At 35.1% G+C, this 16128-nt stretch overlaps 1 protein-coding gene across 3 annotated transcripts in view; it reads right to left on the bottom strand.

Annotated features, from left to right (window-relative positions):
* gk (glycerol kinase) overlaps positions 1–16128 on the bottom strand; it is an 89965-nt gene that overhangs the window by 37367 nt on the left and 36470 nt on the right. For 2 of the 3 annotated variants that reach the window (XM_039745215.1, XM_039745217.1), the window contains exons 9-14: positions 14703–14720; positions 9185–9220; positions 8592–8659; positions 6367–6409; positions 5679–5759; positions 929–1007 (exon numbers count right to left, since the gene is read on the bottom strand). In XM_039745215.1, the coding sequence (XP_039601149.1) occupies positions 929–1007; positions 5679–5759; positions 6367–6409; positions 8592–8659; positions 9185–9220; positions 14703–14720 (325 nt within the window). The remainder of the gene's footprint in view (positions 1–928; positions 1008–5678; positions 5760–6366; positions 6410–8591; positions 8660–9184; positions 9221–14702; positions 14721–16128) is intronic. The other variant, XM_039745216.1, reaches the window with a different exon arrangement.

Genomic DNA, 16128 nt, shown 5'->3' on the forward strand with positions numbered 1-16128 from the left:
ATCTTAACCTTCATGTTTCATGTTATTTTATTGATTATATATAATTTGAAGGATCTACACTGCATTTTAGGAACACTACAGTTTGTTTGCTTTAAATAAAAGCACTTGACACTTTGCATCAATCCCTTGCAGACTGTGTGTTCCCTGACTTGTGTCCCCTGGCTCATCCTTGGGTATATTAATGATGGTTTCGGGTTGAAGAGGCTACCAGTAACAACAAGGGAATGTGGAGCCAACTCGGAACATCTCATTAGACCAATGAGTTTATAACTTTGTCAAATCCTGATGCTATATTAAAACACAACTTAGTGTTAATGATCACTTAGTAAATAAGGATAAGAAAAGATACTGTTCTTCAATGGGTTGAAATTTGGAAGGAGACAAAGACAAATGAAAAAGAAATAGAAGATGAAATCATGATAAAAAAAGACTGACATTCCATGTGACTAAACCCAATACATAATCAAAAAAAGAAGAAAAAAAGTTAAAGTATCTCCAATCTTGGATCCATACGGATGATTCAGATCACAAGAGAAAATACTCTAGAGATAAAAGTTTTAAGTAGCTAGAGGTCATAACAGATAGAACTAAAAATTAATTTTATCAGTAAAATCATTCACTTCAGCAAGATATAAAATAATTATTCTGCAGTATCCATTAATTGGTAAAACTGAATTTATTACAGTTATGTACGTAATTTTGAGTTTAACGCTAACAACTACAAAACCACTTTTGTTTAGTGCATACTTTAGTAGTCATTCAGTCTTAACAGAACAGAGCAGAAAGCAGTGAAAATGATCCGTTATCCTAATAGTTTATTATATACAGTAAAGCAAATTTAATAACAGACTGATCATTTTACATTATCATTATATATTTGCATCAATGAATTACTGTATATACACAAAGAAACTGGCCCGGCACTTACCAACATCTCCTGCAGACTGTATAATACCCAGATTGTCTTTCAACCAACATACTACTGCACCCGCTATCGCAACTGATCCCTGAAAAATTATGAAAAATATTTAGGTTTAGACGAAAGGCTCATCAAGTAGCAAGCAAGTCATGCACTCTACAGCTTACAGATAAAATGTACATATTTGCTGGACTGTGCAAGTATGACTTTTCATCTTGCAGGACTTTAGTAGATATGTGTGAGTAACCTTCATTTCAAAAGTTACAAAGTTATCTGTATAATTCTGGTCACTGCAATATACAAAAGACATAAACTTCACCAGAGCGTCTCTGGAGTAAAAGGTATTTCCTTATCTAGAGATGGTTACATGGACTCCTAACAGTGCCAATCGAAGCCCATGTGCAGCCCTGGGTGGTGTTTAGGAGAGAGACACACCACCCCTCAGTGTCTGGAGCATGCGGTGTACATTCTGTGGAATTTACAGAGCACATGCCCAGCAAAATGCCAGCCTGGGTATCCGCCCATACCTAAATTCACCACTGACTCCTAATCCAGGACATGAAAACTCTCAATGCCATGAATAAAGTTGAAAGACTCCCAGCTAATATTAACTCATTCACCTGAAGACCTGAAGACACTAATGAAATGTACACTCATAGTCTTGTTGTTAGAGTGTAGAAGCAGATGATAATATAATATTCGGACATCTTGTCTATTACCAAAGTTAACAGATTCAATAAACTGAGCATTTTCCTCTTCTTTGAAATGTTTACACTCCTATGAGAGTGTGGGTCAACCTTACTGCATCTTCAGACTTCTCGTTTTCAAATTTTGTGTATCCACTTTAAGTTCTTTGGGACTGTTAGTGCCCTTCTTGCATATATCTTGGTTATAGTGAACACTGATCATGCAAGTGCAACAGTAATTAATTAGAAAGAAGTGGAAGTTGTGATTTTTTATCTAGCCTGTCTGAAAACAGTTAAAACAATTATTAAAAAAAAAAACTTTTAAACGCTATCATAGAGCATGGGCCCAGTTATGGATTGGCACCCAGTCCATGGCCGTTTCCTGCCATGTAGTCAGAACTACCAGGATGTTTCAGCTTCCCATGAACCTGAATTGGATTAAGCAGGTTTGAGAATGTTATGTTACAAAGCTACAATTACCAAGGATGTATATGTTAAGAATTCATTAGTTGGACTGCTGACCAAAAAACAAGGAAGTAGGCCTTATTTTAGGATCTCAACGGGAGCAAGGCCTGCAGCATATGACACCTAAACCTGTGAATAATGTGACACATAAATCATGTCAATAATCTGTCATAGTATTGTTTGAGTATAAAAGCTTTACCATTTGACAATGAAGATAACTGCCAAATGGCTCACAGATACACATATCCTGACAGTTACACATAGCAAGGCTGAAATTCTGAAATTTCAGGTTCCAGTTTTCAAAGTAAACAAACTACAGCACTTCAGTTGACTTTTTTTAGTTTAATAACTTTTAATAGTTTCTTACACCTGAATTTAACTGCATGTTTGGACGAAGCAAGGAAAAGAAGAAATAGGCTTTGTCAAGGTTGTTTTATGCATAGCTCCAGGCATAATTTAATTTGGCAATGGCACCGTTAAACTTTGCATGTATCCACTTTTTCAAAACTGTTAGAATATTCAGGTAATGATGAAGAGTGAAGTTTTTCTAGCTAGTTTCAAGCAGTTTACTCGGATTTATTTATTACAAATAGAAATAGTGGTGTTGCCTGGGTGCATCTGTGAATTTAATAATTCCTTTAGGGATATGGTAAGCTGTAAAGATCAAAGAAAGACATTTTTGTAATTAAGAATGTGTTTATGTACCAAATTAACTTAAATTTTCTGACAAAGATATATATAAATATTTTATTTGCCACACAGCAGCAATGTAGATACTGTAGGATATTGGAGCATGTATGGACAAGAGAATATTTTTTATCAATTGACTAACCATGAATGAAAGAGTACAAATTCCTGTTGCACTTCATCAATAGTAACTTTCTCTATGCATTAAAGAGTGAGATAACTAGTTTCCATCAAAAGGGATAACAGCAGTCATTGCCTTCAGATAAACCACCATGGGAGCCTGACAATTAAATAATTGTACTCTGAAAAGAAAAGAATCTCAAGAGATAAGCCACAGTTCAGTTTAGCCTTCAGCCCTTTCTTGGGAACAAGAGTACACTGCACACCTGCTTTAACGCTTTCTGACATTTACAATAATTTGAGACTTATATATCAGCTGCACATTTACAGAAGTCACAGAGTCATGTCTCATTCCATCTTATTGATCTGCAGAGGTTTACATAATTGTATCACAGTCTTTATTTTCAGTTGCTGCTCCAAAATTGCTCCAGTAACTTGCCTCAGGCTGTACAACAGAATAGAAGAAAGTTGGAACCCAAGGGCAATTGGGAAAATTCTAGAGCAATCTCCCAGATCACATGCCTGTGTTCTTAGCCATTATCCACCATATATTGTATATTTGTAATTATCTTATTTCTGTTACTGGATGTAATTTTGAGTTTTCGAGTTAATAAATTGTTAATTATTGTAAACCACATGAAAACATTCACTCTGTTACTATTAGCATTACTGTAATGCTGAAAAGGTTTAACCTTTTTCTCCAGTGGGCAAATGCTGGAAACTCTGCCGCTGAGGTTCACAGAATGTATATTCATAATTGGCGAGTAATCTTTAATATTTTTGGCTTGCATTAAATGAATTAAACACATTAAATTAAGCTTCCTAGCCTCTGGGGATTTATTCTGAAACACACACTAAAGAACAGCGCTTAACCTATGAGGTTACATGTGAACTATTATTTATGTAACACATGCAAAAGGTGATCTCCCACTGCAGGAACTTTATTCTCAGGAAGCAACAAGTTCCTGTAAAATGCAGACCATGGCCCACTTGTGGTCCTTGGCTACTTTTTGTTGTTGTGTTTCCATCACACAACTGTAACTGTAACATTTATACAAAATATGTGATGTGTAAAGAAAAGTGATGCAGTGCAAAGTGTGGTGCGTTCAGTAGTTCACAGCAGCGGGACCCAGCTCTGCCTTGCTTTAATGAAGTGTATGGAGGCTATGAAGTTGATGCGGTGCAAAGTGCAGAGCTCCATCTTCACCAACATCTCCAACATCCAAACTACTAACAGAATTTTTATTTGGCACCAATGCATGTTGTTAACCAGTCAGCTCCACCTGTGATAGTTCCTGGTTGAACAAAAAGTACACCTCGTGAAGTACACCTCCTCCAAACTACCAGGAACTACTAATGGCCCAAGTTCCTGTGGTGGGAATGCTACAATATGGAATGGAAAAACTCCATTGTTCCTGAAAAAATTCCTGTGGTGTAAAAGCACCTTAGGTAAGCTATTGAATTTTATTATAAAGCACATGTTAGTTAAACAGATCTTAACCACTAAGGTTACATATAAAAGGTGACTATAATTGTGTATTGTTTGTAAGAAAAGCATGGATTCCTAAAATCTGTTCCCCACTGGATTTAAATTTAGATTAACATCTTTATTTTTGCTCATTGTAGAACTGAATTTAAATTGTGAATTCCTGCCTTTTAAACTTGAATAGCAAGTATGTAAGTATAAATGACATCTGGGGAATGAATAGGCATAGTTGGGTGATCTCTACACTTATACCATTGCTTCATTAACAAACTAAGGGGATTTTTAATTATGAATCCTTTGACATTATGCTATAATGGGGAATTTAAATTTGCTTAAATTTTTAATGAAGGTGGTCATTTTCTAACAGGTGTCAGGGATGCCAGGGGCGACGACCCAGCCGGGACACCGTGAGGGACCGGAAGAGGGCGTGCGCTCATCTGGGATCACATGGGGTCTTGGAAGCCCAACCCTGTAGGGGCCCGTGGTCACCGCCAGGGGGCACCCCGATGCCTTGGGAACCCTGAACCTCAGTACTTCCGCCACACCAGGAAGTGCTGGGGGGGAAGAGGAGCAGGGACACCCGGAATGCTTCCAGGAGTACAGCCGGCACTTCCGCCGGTGATTGCCGGGGAGCACCTGGAGCATATCCAGGTGAGGATAATAGGGGTCGCCTCCCTTCATTCAAGGCTGGAGTCGGGTGGAAGAAGGACTAAGCAGAGGAGAGTGGAGGCGGCCTGAAGAGTGGAGGCATTGTGTGGCCAGGACTTTGGGGGACTTGGGGTTTGTGTGCACTTTGAAATGTAAATAATAGTTGTAAATAAACGTGTGGTGATGGAAAACAACATGTCTGCCTGTCTGCTCTCGGGTAACGTTCACACAGGGTTTTCATAAATCAGAATCATTGTATTTTTGCCTAATACAGAGTGATAGGGAAAAAAAATGTCTTTGTTGGCCACAAAAATGTTAACTTAAAGAAAACAGGTACAGGAGGAGCTGGAATTACAAGAGCAAAATGCAAAAACTTTCCCTCAACCATTTCCCTGTTAAGATAATACGTATGAAAAACACAGATTATATCTCATTTTCAAAGTGGACTTTTAAGATATAAAATAAAATAAAAATCATATAAAATTTGTTACATATATAATACCTTATTATTCTGTATATAAAATAATTAACAATTGGCTTATATAAATAAAGGCTTTTATATAAAACATTTCAAAGTCTATTCTGTTTGTACAAAAATAATCGATGTGTATTCTAGTTAACAGACATATCAAAATTCTGTTGACAAAAGTTAAATATTACAACTCACCTCTAAAGCATAGAAAGCAGGTTTGTCTCTGCCAAGTTTATATGCTACAGTTGTCAGAAGACCGTGCTCAGACATAACTGGCTAAATTACGTAATAAAAAGGGCAAATGTTAAACAGAAGCATCATTCATTAACGTAAAATCAAAACTAGTTTAGTTTATAATTTACGGGGAAACATGGTTTTCTTCCATAGAATATACCTTACGAACAACATACTACATAGCTTTATAACACAATGTACAAAATGTATGGGTTATGGCGAGACTAAACAAACTACTATTCACAATGACATCCATCCAACTAGACTAGCTGGAACACTTTTGCTAAAACTATGCACACAACACTAAATCCACATGCGTAACTTTAATTTAAGGTCTTATTATAAAAGACTTGCAGCACAATAAGATCACTGTGGCATATATTTGTTAAGGGCATGCATATGACATTTTAAATCTAGCAATAACTATTGTTTTAACAAATTTAATCCTGTAAATTAATGTTTTAGTATAACAAATTGTGAAAAAAATTGTAGGAAGGAGAAAAAAATTAGGCAGTGTACATTTTTCTTATAAGTAAAAAGAAATGCAGGTTCGCTAAATGGGTGGATCAACTCAACACACCGAAGCTTTTAAAATTAAGATAAATATCAATCACAGCACTGTAAATTTACAAAACTAGAGAAAACTAACCTTTTGGCCAGTATTATAAAGCAGGAAACAGCCAGTTCCATATCTTAAAGAGAAAGAGACACAGCTCTTCATAGGAGAATCTTTTTAAGCTTTAATTATTTAAAAAAGGCATTTTTAGTAAATAAATACAAAAAGGTATACTGAAATTTATACTTGTGTGTATGTCATTTGGCACCATTTTTTCCAAATTAAATTAAATACACTATACGTTTTTTCTGTAATTACTTCCTTACTTGGCACATGGGAACTGTATTTGTTTATTTCCCCACTGCAAATTATTAATTCTTAGCAACAGGTCCAGAGTACCACAAAATGCTTAATTCTTTCATTTTGCCTTAGTTCATCCTTTCAGGCTCACCACCACAACATGTCAGTAGCAGTATTATAAATTAGTCACTAGAGTAAACTTGGTAAGATAAAAAACTTCAAAATAATCAGCATGCAGTTTCTACACATATTCAGTCTGTGTGACTGCGTGATCGCAGTTACTTTAATGAGAAAATGCAAATAATCACCAATACGTAAAACATCTTGTAAATAACAGAAAAACAAGATAAAATGAAAATGGACCAATACAAATGGAACTAGTTTAATTCTGAAATCAGGTATTTCTGGGCTGCAAAACAGTATTGATGCATAATACATTTAAAAGTTACAAACAACTTTTATAGAGCCCCACTACGAAATAAGATGAAATATAAATTGTTATATTCATCTTTTGTATTCTATGTTCTCCTTGTATGTTACATCAATACTATCAAGACAAATTCCTAGTACACATTAGTGTACCTGGCTAATAAAGTGAATTCTGATTCTGATAAAAGTATGAATTATTTGTTAGTATATTACTGCACTAAACTGCAAGATAAAGCACACAGACCCATACAAATGTCTGGACACCCCTGGCCAAATGGCATGTTTAGTTGACATTGGAAGTAAAAACGGGTAAACACAACTTCAATACCAAACAAACTAAAACAATGATATTTTATGATAAGGTTAATGTACATGTTAAAGATTTATTTGATGAACTAAAAAATGTAAAAAGATTTGGGTACCCTGCTAGGTGTCAGGATTTGTTGAGATGTTATTTTGTTAATCCCAATACTAAAAGAATAATACAAAGACTGTAAAAAGAAAAGGTACTAAAGATTTAATTGCATTCTGTTTTGTCCAGCAGCCCTAAACTATGGAAAAACACACAAAGTCATGTCAAACAGCCTTCAACAGATTAAGTTGAGCTCTCAGAAACTGGCAACATGTGTTAAATGTTTTTGTTGTGTTAAGTGCACTTAAAATGCAGTGGATATTTTTTCAAATCTAAAATGAAAACATGAAGACCCTAAACAAGGAGTGTATTTTCTCCAGCTGTTTTTTCTCTTCTCAATGCTATAATTACATGGAACAATTATTGATCTTAATTTCACAATTGTATGTGTTTTATTTGCATGGTCTATGCTGAACTTTGTGTGCAGCTGTTTTATAAATAAAATATGACACAGCTATTGAAGAGTGCTGCATCAAACAAAATGTAGTATTACAGCTGCACAGAACTGTTTAAAAAATATATAGCTTTGTGTCTTTGTGACACAAGCATGGAGAGTTTTTATGGGGGCTACTTTAAAGGCACATGAAGGACTTTAAGATCTGTGGCTCTGTTCCTAAAATGGAGGAATACGTATAAGGAGGGGAACCAAAGACGTAACACGTGCTCTGCCCCTGACTTTGACTCATCCACACAACATAATAAAAGACCACCATGAGATGGTTGTCATAAGCTGAACCACCCTCCAACCAACTGGAGAACACGATGTTCAACAATGTGTTTTCCCCCACCTTATTCTTCTAATTGCTTCAAATTTCACCTAAGCCGATTAAATGAGGTTTTCCAACATGAAACCCCAACAAACCCAACATTTGTCTCATATATAAAAACATAGAGCAATGAAGGAAGAAATATTTTTACTATGTTGTGAAAGATTTCATTTTTAGCCACATGTCTTTACATGTGAATTACCATTGTAAAAAATAGCTCACAACAAGTTTTTTATCTGTAAATTTAACAAATGATGCAGATTTGACATTAATGAATTTGACATATTTTTATTCTTTACTGTCAACTATCTTTCCCAAAACAGAACTGATCTAAATGATACAATAAATATATGATTGTTCTTAATAGACAAACTCAATTATAAGTAATGAAAAATAAAAGTGCAACTTACGTATTTTTGGCCAGTCCATCTTGAAAGCACATCTGTCCAACTAGAGCAGCAGATTGGTCTCCCAAACACTGTAAAGTATAATCCACAAGTTTGTGACATAATATCCTTAAGAATTTGGTGACTAGATATTGCACACAAAATTATCGAGATCTATCTCCTTATTAGTTGACCATCAACAGCAGAAATTCTCCCACACACTGTCACAGAATGGCTTGGAATATCAGTGGAGCAAACGGATAGAAGTGCAACACATTTTCATTACTTCTAACAGGTCAATTTTATTTCCCTTAAAGTACACTGGCAAATAATTCAGACATAACTGACACTTTGATAGAAACAAAAAACAACAAACAAGAGTGAGAATTAATTCTAAAGTTTAATTTATTAATCAGATGGTCTAAGACACAAGAAGAGGAGCGGCAACTGCCAAAGGGGCATGTTTAGGAAAAGTAACTGTAAATAATCTGTCTAATCTTAAAGTCAAGCTATTCCTTTAGATTTACAGTAAATATTCCTAAAACACACATTGTAAGAAATTTCTGCTTATTAATACAGACTGGTTTACTTTTAATTTTTTTTTTAGCACTACTCACCCCAGAAATAGGCACTCCAGTTAGGGATCCCGATTTCTGATAGGGAAAAAAACCTTTTAAAACTATATATCTCAGTCAAATAAATAATTTCGGAGTCACACAAATCATTTTTTGGAGCCAGAGAAAACTAATGTAACAGCATTTTTGGTTTTCATTTTGTTCCAATACCATTTCTTACCTTTCAATTACATTTTTCTTTGGATTCGGTCTACTGTTTTACATTAATCTTATTTAGATATTTTCTAATGAACTTTAGCAATAATTTTTAACTTCATGAAAACACTATTTAGCCATATTAGTTTTCCTAATGCAGATTTTGCCCCATATATCTATAAAACGTATTCATAACAATATTTATTTCTTATAAACTTAAAATACATTGAACACATACAGGTTCAATTTCAAAAAGAGTTTGGTGAAGAAAAAAAGCTCTCTAATAATTTTGGTATGTTGCTTTTATATATATATATATATACACACACACACACACACACACACACACACACATACATACATACATACATACATACATATATATATGTCAACATTTATAAGATCTATTTTCATTAGTAAGCATTTCCACACATTTTTATGGTGACTGAATACAATAGTGGAAGCTTTCTTTAGCCTTATTTTAATTTTGGAATTCACATTATCACAATTTCTCAAACCAATGCAAACCACACACTTTTACATAGGTAAAGATGTTAGAGTAACTTAATGCAGATTGTCTTAGAGGTGCAATACTGAAAAATTGGTAGAAGGTAGAAAAACGACTGGATATGCTTACTACTCAACCCAAGTGATTTTGCACTTATTTTCAATTAGTAAGAAGACTTTTTCCAAAATATCAAGTGGTAAATCCTTTCTAATAATGTAAATTGCTAAGTAACTGTGCCGTGTTGTACTGCAAACAAACTAAAAAAAAATAGTTAAATTAACCAAGTGGAAAAACACACTTTATTAACTTTAGCTGTTAGCCAGAATGCTGATATAATACAATTACGCAAACGTTCTCCAGCATTCCTTTTGTAACACTTCCCTTACGTATGAACACTGCTTTCTTCAGGACAACACAGTTTCACAGTACTTAGAGCTGCTGTCTTACAACTCTTGAAGCATGGGGTCAAATTCCATCTAAGTGTCATCTGTGTGGATTGGAGTTTGTATAATTTTCCCATGCCTTCATGGGTTCCCTCCCAGCAATCTGGTTCCTTCCATGCTGCATGACAGGTTAATTTGCGATTCCCAGCTGCATCTGTGCACATGTGCAAGAGTCCTAACATGGGCCAGCACCCCATCCAGGGTTAAGTTTCTGTCCGATACTCCCATGAGCCTAAATCTTAATCAAGCAGGTTTAGTAAAATTAATGAATGAATAATGTATGCATCATATTATTATCTCCTTATCATAATAACTTAAACTGCAAGTACAAACTTACTTTTTAATTTTATTTTTTGTCTACTATGCAGGCACAAAGTTTAAATGCTAGGTACAAGTAAATAACTAAAAGGTAAACTTAAGCCATAAGGAAGTTCTAATAATTTCTTTAAAAACAAGCAGTACAACTGTGAACTATTTAAAAATACTATGATCAGAAAATAATAAGAATCATCTTTGGCTTTTTTTCAAAACTACTATACCACAGAAAACTGCAATATATTACAGTATATAATAAGCTTATTCTCCTTCAGAGTGTACTCAAAAGAAACCTACAGAACACATTTCTAAATTGAATCTTATCCAGAAAAAATTTTTAAAAACAACAATATACTTCCAACTGTGATAGTTCCACACTTAGTGCCACAAACCTCAGAAGAAATGATGAAGTTTATTGGAAAAAAATAAAAAAGAATATGAAAACTGCAAAGACGCCATCACTGTTTTAAACAGGAGCTTATTCACACAAATTAAACAAAATATAGAAATATACAAAGTAAGAGTCAACAGCCACAGTCTACATTTTAATTAAATGTAGAAGAATTAAGTATAATGAATTTGAAAATATGTTTTATTGTTAAAGGAGATGAACAAAGGCAGTGTAAATAATACTTCACTAAGAAATTACAAATGAAAATCATCCTTATCATAAACACAAAACAGAACCCATAAACATTAGTGTTTTTACATATACAGGTAGTGAATACTTAAAAAAAAGGTGATGTGCAAAATTAAAATGTGTTACAAGCACAAAAGCAAGCATGTAGATCTGCTTTAATACCACAAGGTAATGTCCTGCATTACTTGTGGAAATGTTAGAGGCTGTCTAACCTTCACCAAAGTTTGCTTTCATTTTCAAACACTTGTACATGGGGAAATCATGCAAACCAAATAAAACACTAGCAGTACATTTCCAAAAGACAATTTAAAAGTAATATATTATTAAGTAGAAGTTTATAAAATCAAACCTGTAACTGGTTTTGGGACTGAGCACCCTTCAAAATTGATGATTTAAAAATAACAACACCCAGTGCTCAATGTACAGCAACAATAAACTTTTCCATGAATGCAGTCCATATTATTATTATTTCTTATTTGGCTGATGCCTTTAACCAAGGTGACTTAACCACACGTGAGATACAATTGGTTATAGTTCTTTGTTTTTTTTCTTTCCCAGTTGCAGCACAGGCAGGTAAAGTCACACAGAGTCAGCAGCAGGATTTGGACCCACAACTTCAGGGTTTGAGGTTCAAATCCTTAGTGACTATGCCACACTGCCTTCCTATCCATAAATAATGGAATCATGTCAAAATACTAGAGCTCTTTAAATGCAAACATAACGCTGTCATTTGAAAATGGAAAGGAAACATGAGCATTTTAGTAATGCTGACGAATGCAGTATTTTTAGCTTGGCAGACATCAAGCTGATGCTATGTTTCTCTCTGTGTCCTTTCTCTAATATCTGGTGTGATGATATAGTTTAGAGGATTCTCTCTTGTGTATGGCTTATGTCATAAACTTTTTTCCAGCACATATACAATGTAGGGCGGCACAGTGGCGCGGTGGTAGTGCTGCTGCCTTGCAGTTAGGAGACCCGGGTTCGCTTCCCGGGTCCTCCCTGCGTGGAGTTTGCATGTTCTCCCGTGTCTGCGTGGGTTTCCTCCGGGCGCTCCGGTTTCCTCCCACAATCCAAAGACATGCAGGTTAGGTGGATTGGTGATTCTAAATTGGCCCTAGTGTGTGCTTGGTGTGTGGGTGTGTTTGTGTGTGTCCTGCGGTGGGTTGGTACCCTGCCCAGGATTGGTTCCTGCCTTGTGCCCTGTGTTGGCTGGGATTGGCTCCAGCAGACCCCCGTGACCCTGTAGTTAGGATTCAGCGGGTTTGAAAATGGATGGATGGATGGATATACAATGTAACATGAACATGAAGAATCCAAGATATTTGTGCTTCTGGGTAATTACTTCTATGATCTGTGCAAGAGGTAGGTATTATATTGATTTACTGGTTGATGCATGCTCATTGGTGCTAATTACTAATATACAAACATTACATAATTACTGAGCTCTAAAATTTTGAAAATGCTCCATTTTGATGGCCTATATAAAAACATGTATAATAGTTAAATACTGTAATAATATTCCAATTGATTGTAAGTTATGGAGATGAATCCAGATTTCTTTTAAGCCCATTAATAACTTCTCCAAAACTGTTTGGTTAGTAGGTATTTTTAGTAGGTCATAGTTTTCAAAGTGTTATCCATTACGATTTTTGTGCCCAATCCATTGTGTTAAGAAAAAACAAGTTATCAGTGATCAGTATGGTGCTCAAAAGTATACTACAGGTAAAATTCCATTACAACGAATATCTTTACAACGAAATTTTCATTATAACGAGGTATTTTTATGGTCCCGACAGCTTCCCCATATGACACAAGTCTATAGAAATCTTGTTACTATGAAGTACATTCAGCAGATACTTTCATTACAACAAAGTGCACAAAAGACCTTGAAATGCCGGAATGAATCATCCACAGAGCAGCTAGTTCTCTGGCCACAGCTCAGTTGTGCACAACGATCCCCAAACAGAAACACTGTAATTTTATTTCTTTCTTTGAACTTTCCTCGTACTGTTTTTTTTTTTTTTCCTTTTTTGTTTTCTGCAGTTTTCAGTGATACCCTTTGCTTATTGCTCATCAACATTTGAAAAAACATCCATTGGAATTTAACTCACTGTCACTCTCCTATACAAACGGCAGACACGTAAAAACGATAACAGTTCAATATTAGGAAAAAAAAAACTTACATTTTTTACAGCTCTCGATTGAAAATAAATAGAAAAAAAGACGTTGCCAGTGATTTCGGAATTTCGTCATCGACATTGTCATCTTTCTTGAAAGACAGCAAAAAAAGTAGAAAAATCTCGGGTTGCAAATGTATGTGAACTGCTGCATTTGAAGACATCAAAAATGTCATTTTTATGTGGTTCAGTGATGCTCGTTCAAGAAACATTCCTATTAACGCGGCACGCATTCAAAAAAATGTGAGGTTTGTATACTCTCTTGGGAACTCCCCCAACTAGGAAACTGTCTCGAAGAGTTCAGAAAACTCACAATATGAAGAAGAAATAATGATTCAGCTCCTGATTGATAACTGTGCTGCCCACAACATGCTTCTACATTTTGATAATGTTCGCATTGAATTCCTCTCACCCAATTGTACGGCAGCACTTTAACCATTGGATTTGGGCATCATTCGCATCCTGAACGTGTATCATTGCAAGGAAATGCTGAGAAAAATTCTCGTCAGCATAACTTGTAGGCAGGAGGTTGATTAAAATGAATGCGAAAGAAGCTATTGAAATGATTACAAACGCCTGGATACAAGTTAAAGAAAGCACTATAGGAACACATACAGAATCTCGTTACAACAAAATATTTTTTAGGTCCCTGGGAGTTCGTTGTAACAGAATTTTACCTGTATATTCTAAGATATATGTGTTAAGGTTGTCTCTCTCACCAATATATTAATCTGTTGCTTGGTTTCAACTTACAGAAATAACCATTAATGAGGAAGCTTGCAGAAGGTTCTCAGGCACAATGATTGGCCCTCAAAAAACTTTTGAACAGTGCCAAAATTTTAAACATTTTTTTCAGTATGCATTTGAGTTTTTGAATTATGTTAAGACCAGTGAAGAATGACCAATTAATGTTTTTTGTGCAAAGCCACTTCCAATGGGTATTTTTGACAAAAAAATTAGGAAAAAAGTGGATCTCTCATTTTTGCATGATTTGAAATCACTCAAGGAAAAAATACAATGGTGAGTGAGAAAACATTAAAAATAGACATTTCTTTGAAATTTCTGTAGCCGGATGGTCACCCTAAATTTTGAGAATTGAAAATAAGGAATTGGAAATATAGCCATACTGGATTTTATTTAGTGCAATAGCATAAACTTTGTCATGTTCATAAAACCAAGTAGAAATGGTAAATAATTGGAAATGCACTGTTTGGTTTTAAGTAGGGTGAAGAACTACTGTACAAGCCACAGGTGAAAAAGGCTGAAAAAGGCTACTACTCACCAGACTAGAGCAAATTTTCTAAAAGTCAGCAAAAAAAGTGATAAAGAAGAAGTTCAAGGACCACTAGCTAAACTAGAACATCACCCCTACAACTTTGGGACTGAAACCTCTTACAGATTGTTTACAGGGAGAAAACAACTGCTATATGTGACTACAGAAAAAACACAACTTATTTGGTTTTTCATATGCATTTATTTATAAATGTTTTCTAAAACGTTTGTGAAATTTCATCTTAAAGCATGGTTCACTAGCCTTTCTTATTGTGAACACTAACTAGAAAATTGATCTCATCTATTTACAAGTAGTATTGCTACCTTTTCTACTCTGCATACTATGGTGTGTTCTTCATGTTTCCCCAAACTTGAATAAAGCCAAAGAGACTAAAAACTATAAACAATGTGCTTTTTATTGAAACAAATAAAGAACACAGAGAGGTACGAATAAAGGGAACAAATGAAGTATAAATTAAAAGAAGAAAAACAAAAAACACCATAGCCTTTCTGTGCCTACTTAAACAGGTTTTGAAACCTTGTCTGCCCAATGGTATTGGCATGAACCATGCATTTCACTGTATCACTCAAAAAGATTATAACACAATGCAGTGTAAATCCATGGACAACAAAGAAGTTGATGGATTATTACCACTGCTCATTAAAGCCTAGATATCTGGGTTTTCTAGGTTGTCATTGATCAATCTATAGCTTGAAAAGCAAGAGGCAAAAATACATCCAAGTTAAATAAAAAGAACCTTCTTTTCTTCTGTCTACATATACCCATCAACTGTATTTCATTTATGATCTGTGGCAAGCATATAAGACCAATTTTCACGAATGAACAGTCGAAGAAAATCTTAATTTTTTTTTCTCCTATTTCATTTTGCCAAGTAGAGTGTTAGCTTATTGTCCAAATAACATATATGCATTGTCTCTACATATTTGTAGATTGTGAATAAAAAGGTACTCTCGGGTTAAAGGCATTGCACCGAGAGAGAGAATGAGCAAATAAGGATGTCAATAAACACTATACAGTGGTACCTTGACTTTAAGAGTGTCCAAACTAACGAGTTTTTTGAGATACGAGCCGTCTCTTGGGCGATTTTTTGCTTTGAATTGAGAGCTAAAATTCAGGTTAAGAGCCAGCTTCAGATACCCCACCACTAGTTGGCACAGCGAACACCACAATGAACGCCGCAACATCCGCCCAGCATTCCATGTCTCACTAGTTCACTTTAAGTGGTTAGCTCGCAGTGGAAGCATCAGTCTTATGCTCACATATGTGCTTGCAGTTATTTTGCAAAACTTCGTATTTCCAACTATGGGTCTTAAGAAAGTGAGTGTGAAGGACAGTGCTGAGAAGAAGAAGCGGATGATGTGCATTGAATTAAAGAAAGTATCAAAAAACATGACCAAAGTGTGCGTGTAGTCGA

The sequence above is a fragment of the Polypterus senegalus genome, chromosome 2, assembly GCF_016835505.1.
Source record: "Polypterus senegalus isolate Bchr_013 chromosome 2, ASM1683550v1, whole genome shotgun sequence".
Lineage (NCBI taxonomy): Eukaryota > Metazoa > Chordata > Cladistia > Polypteriformes > Polypteridae > Polypterus > Polypterus senegalus.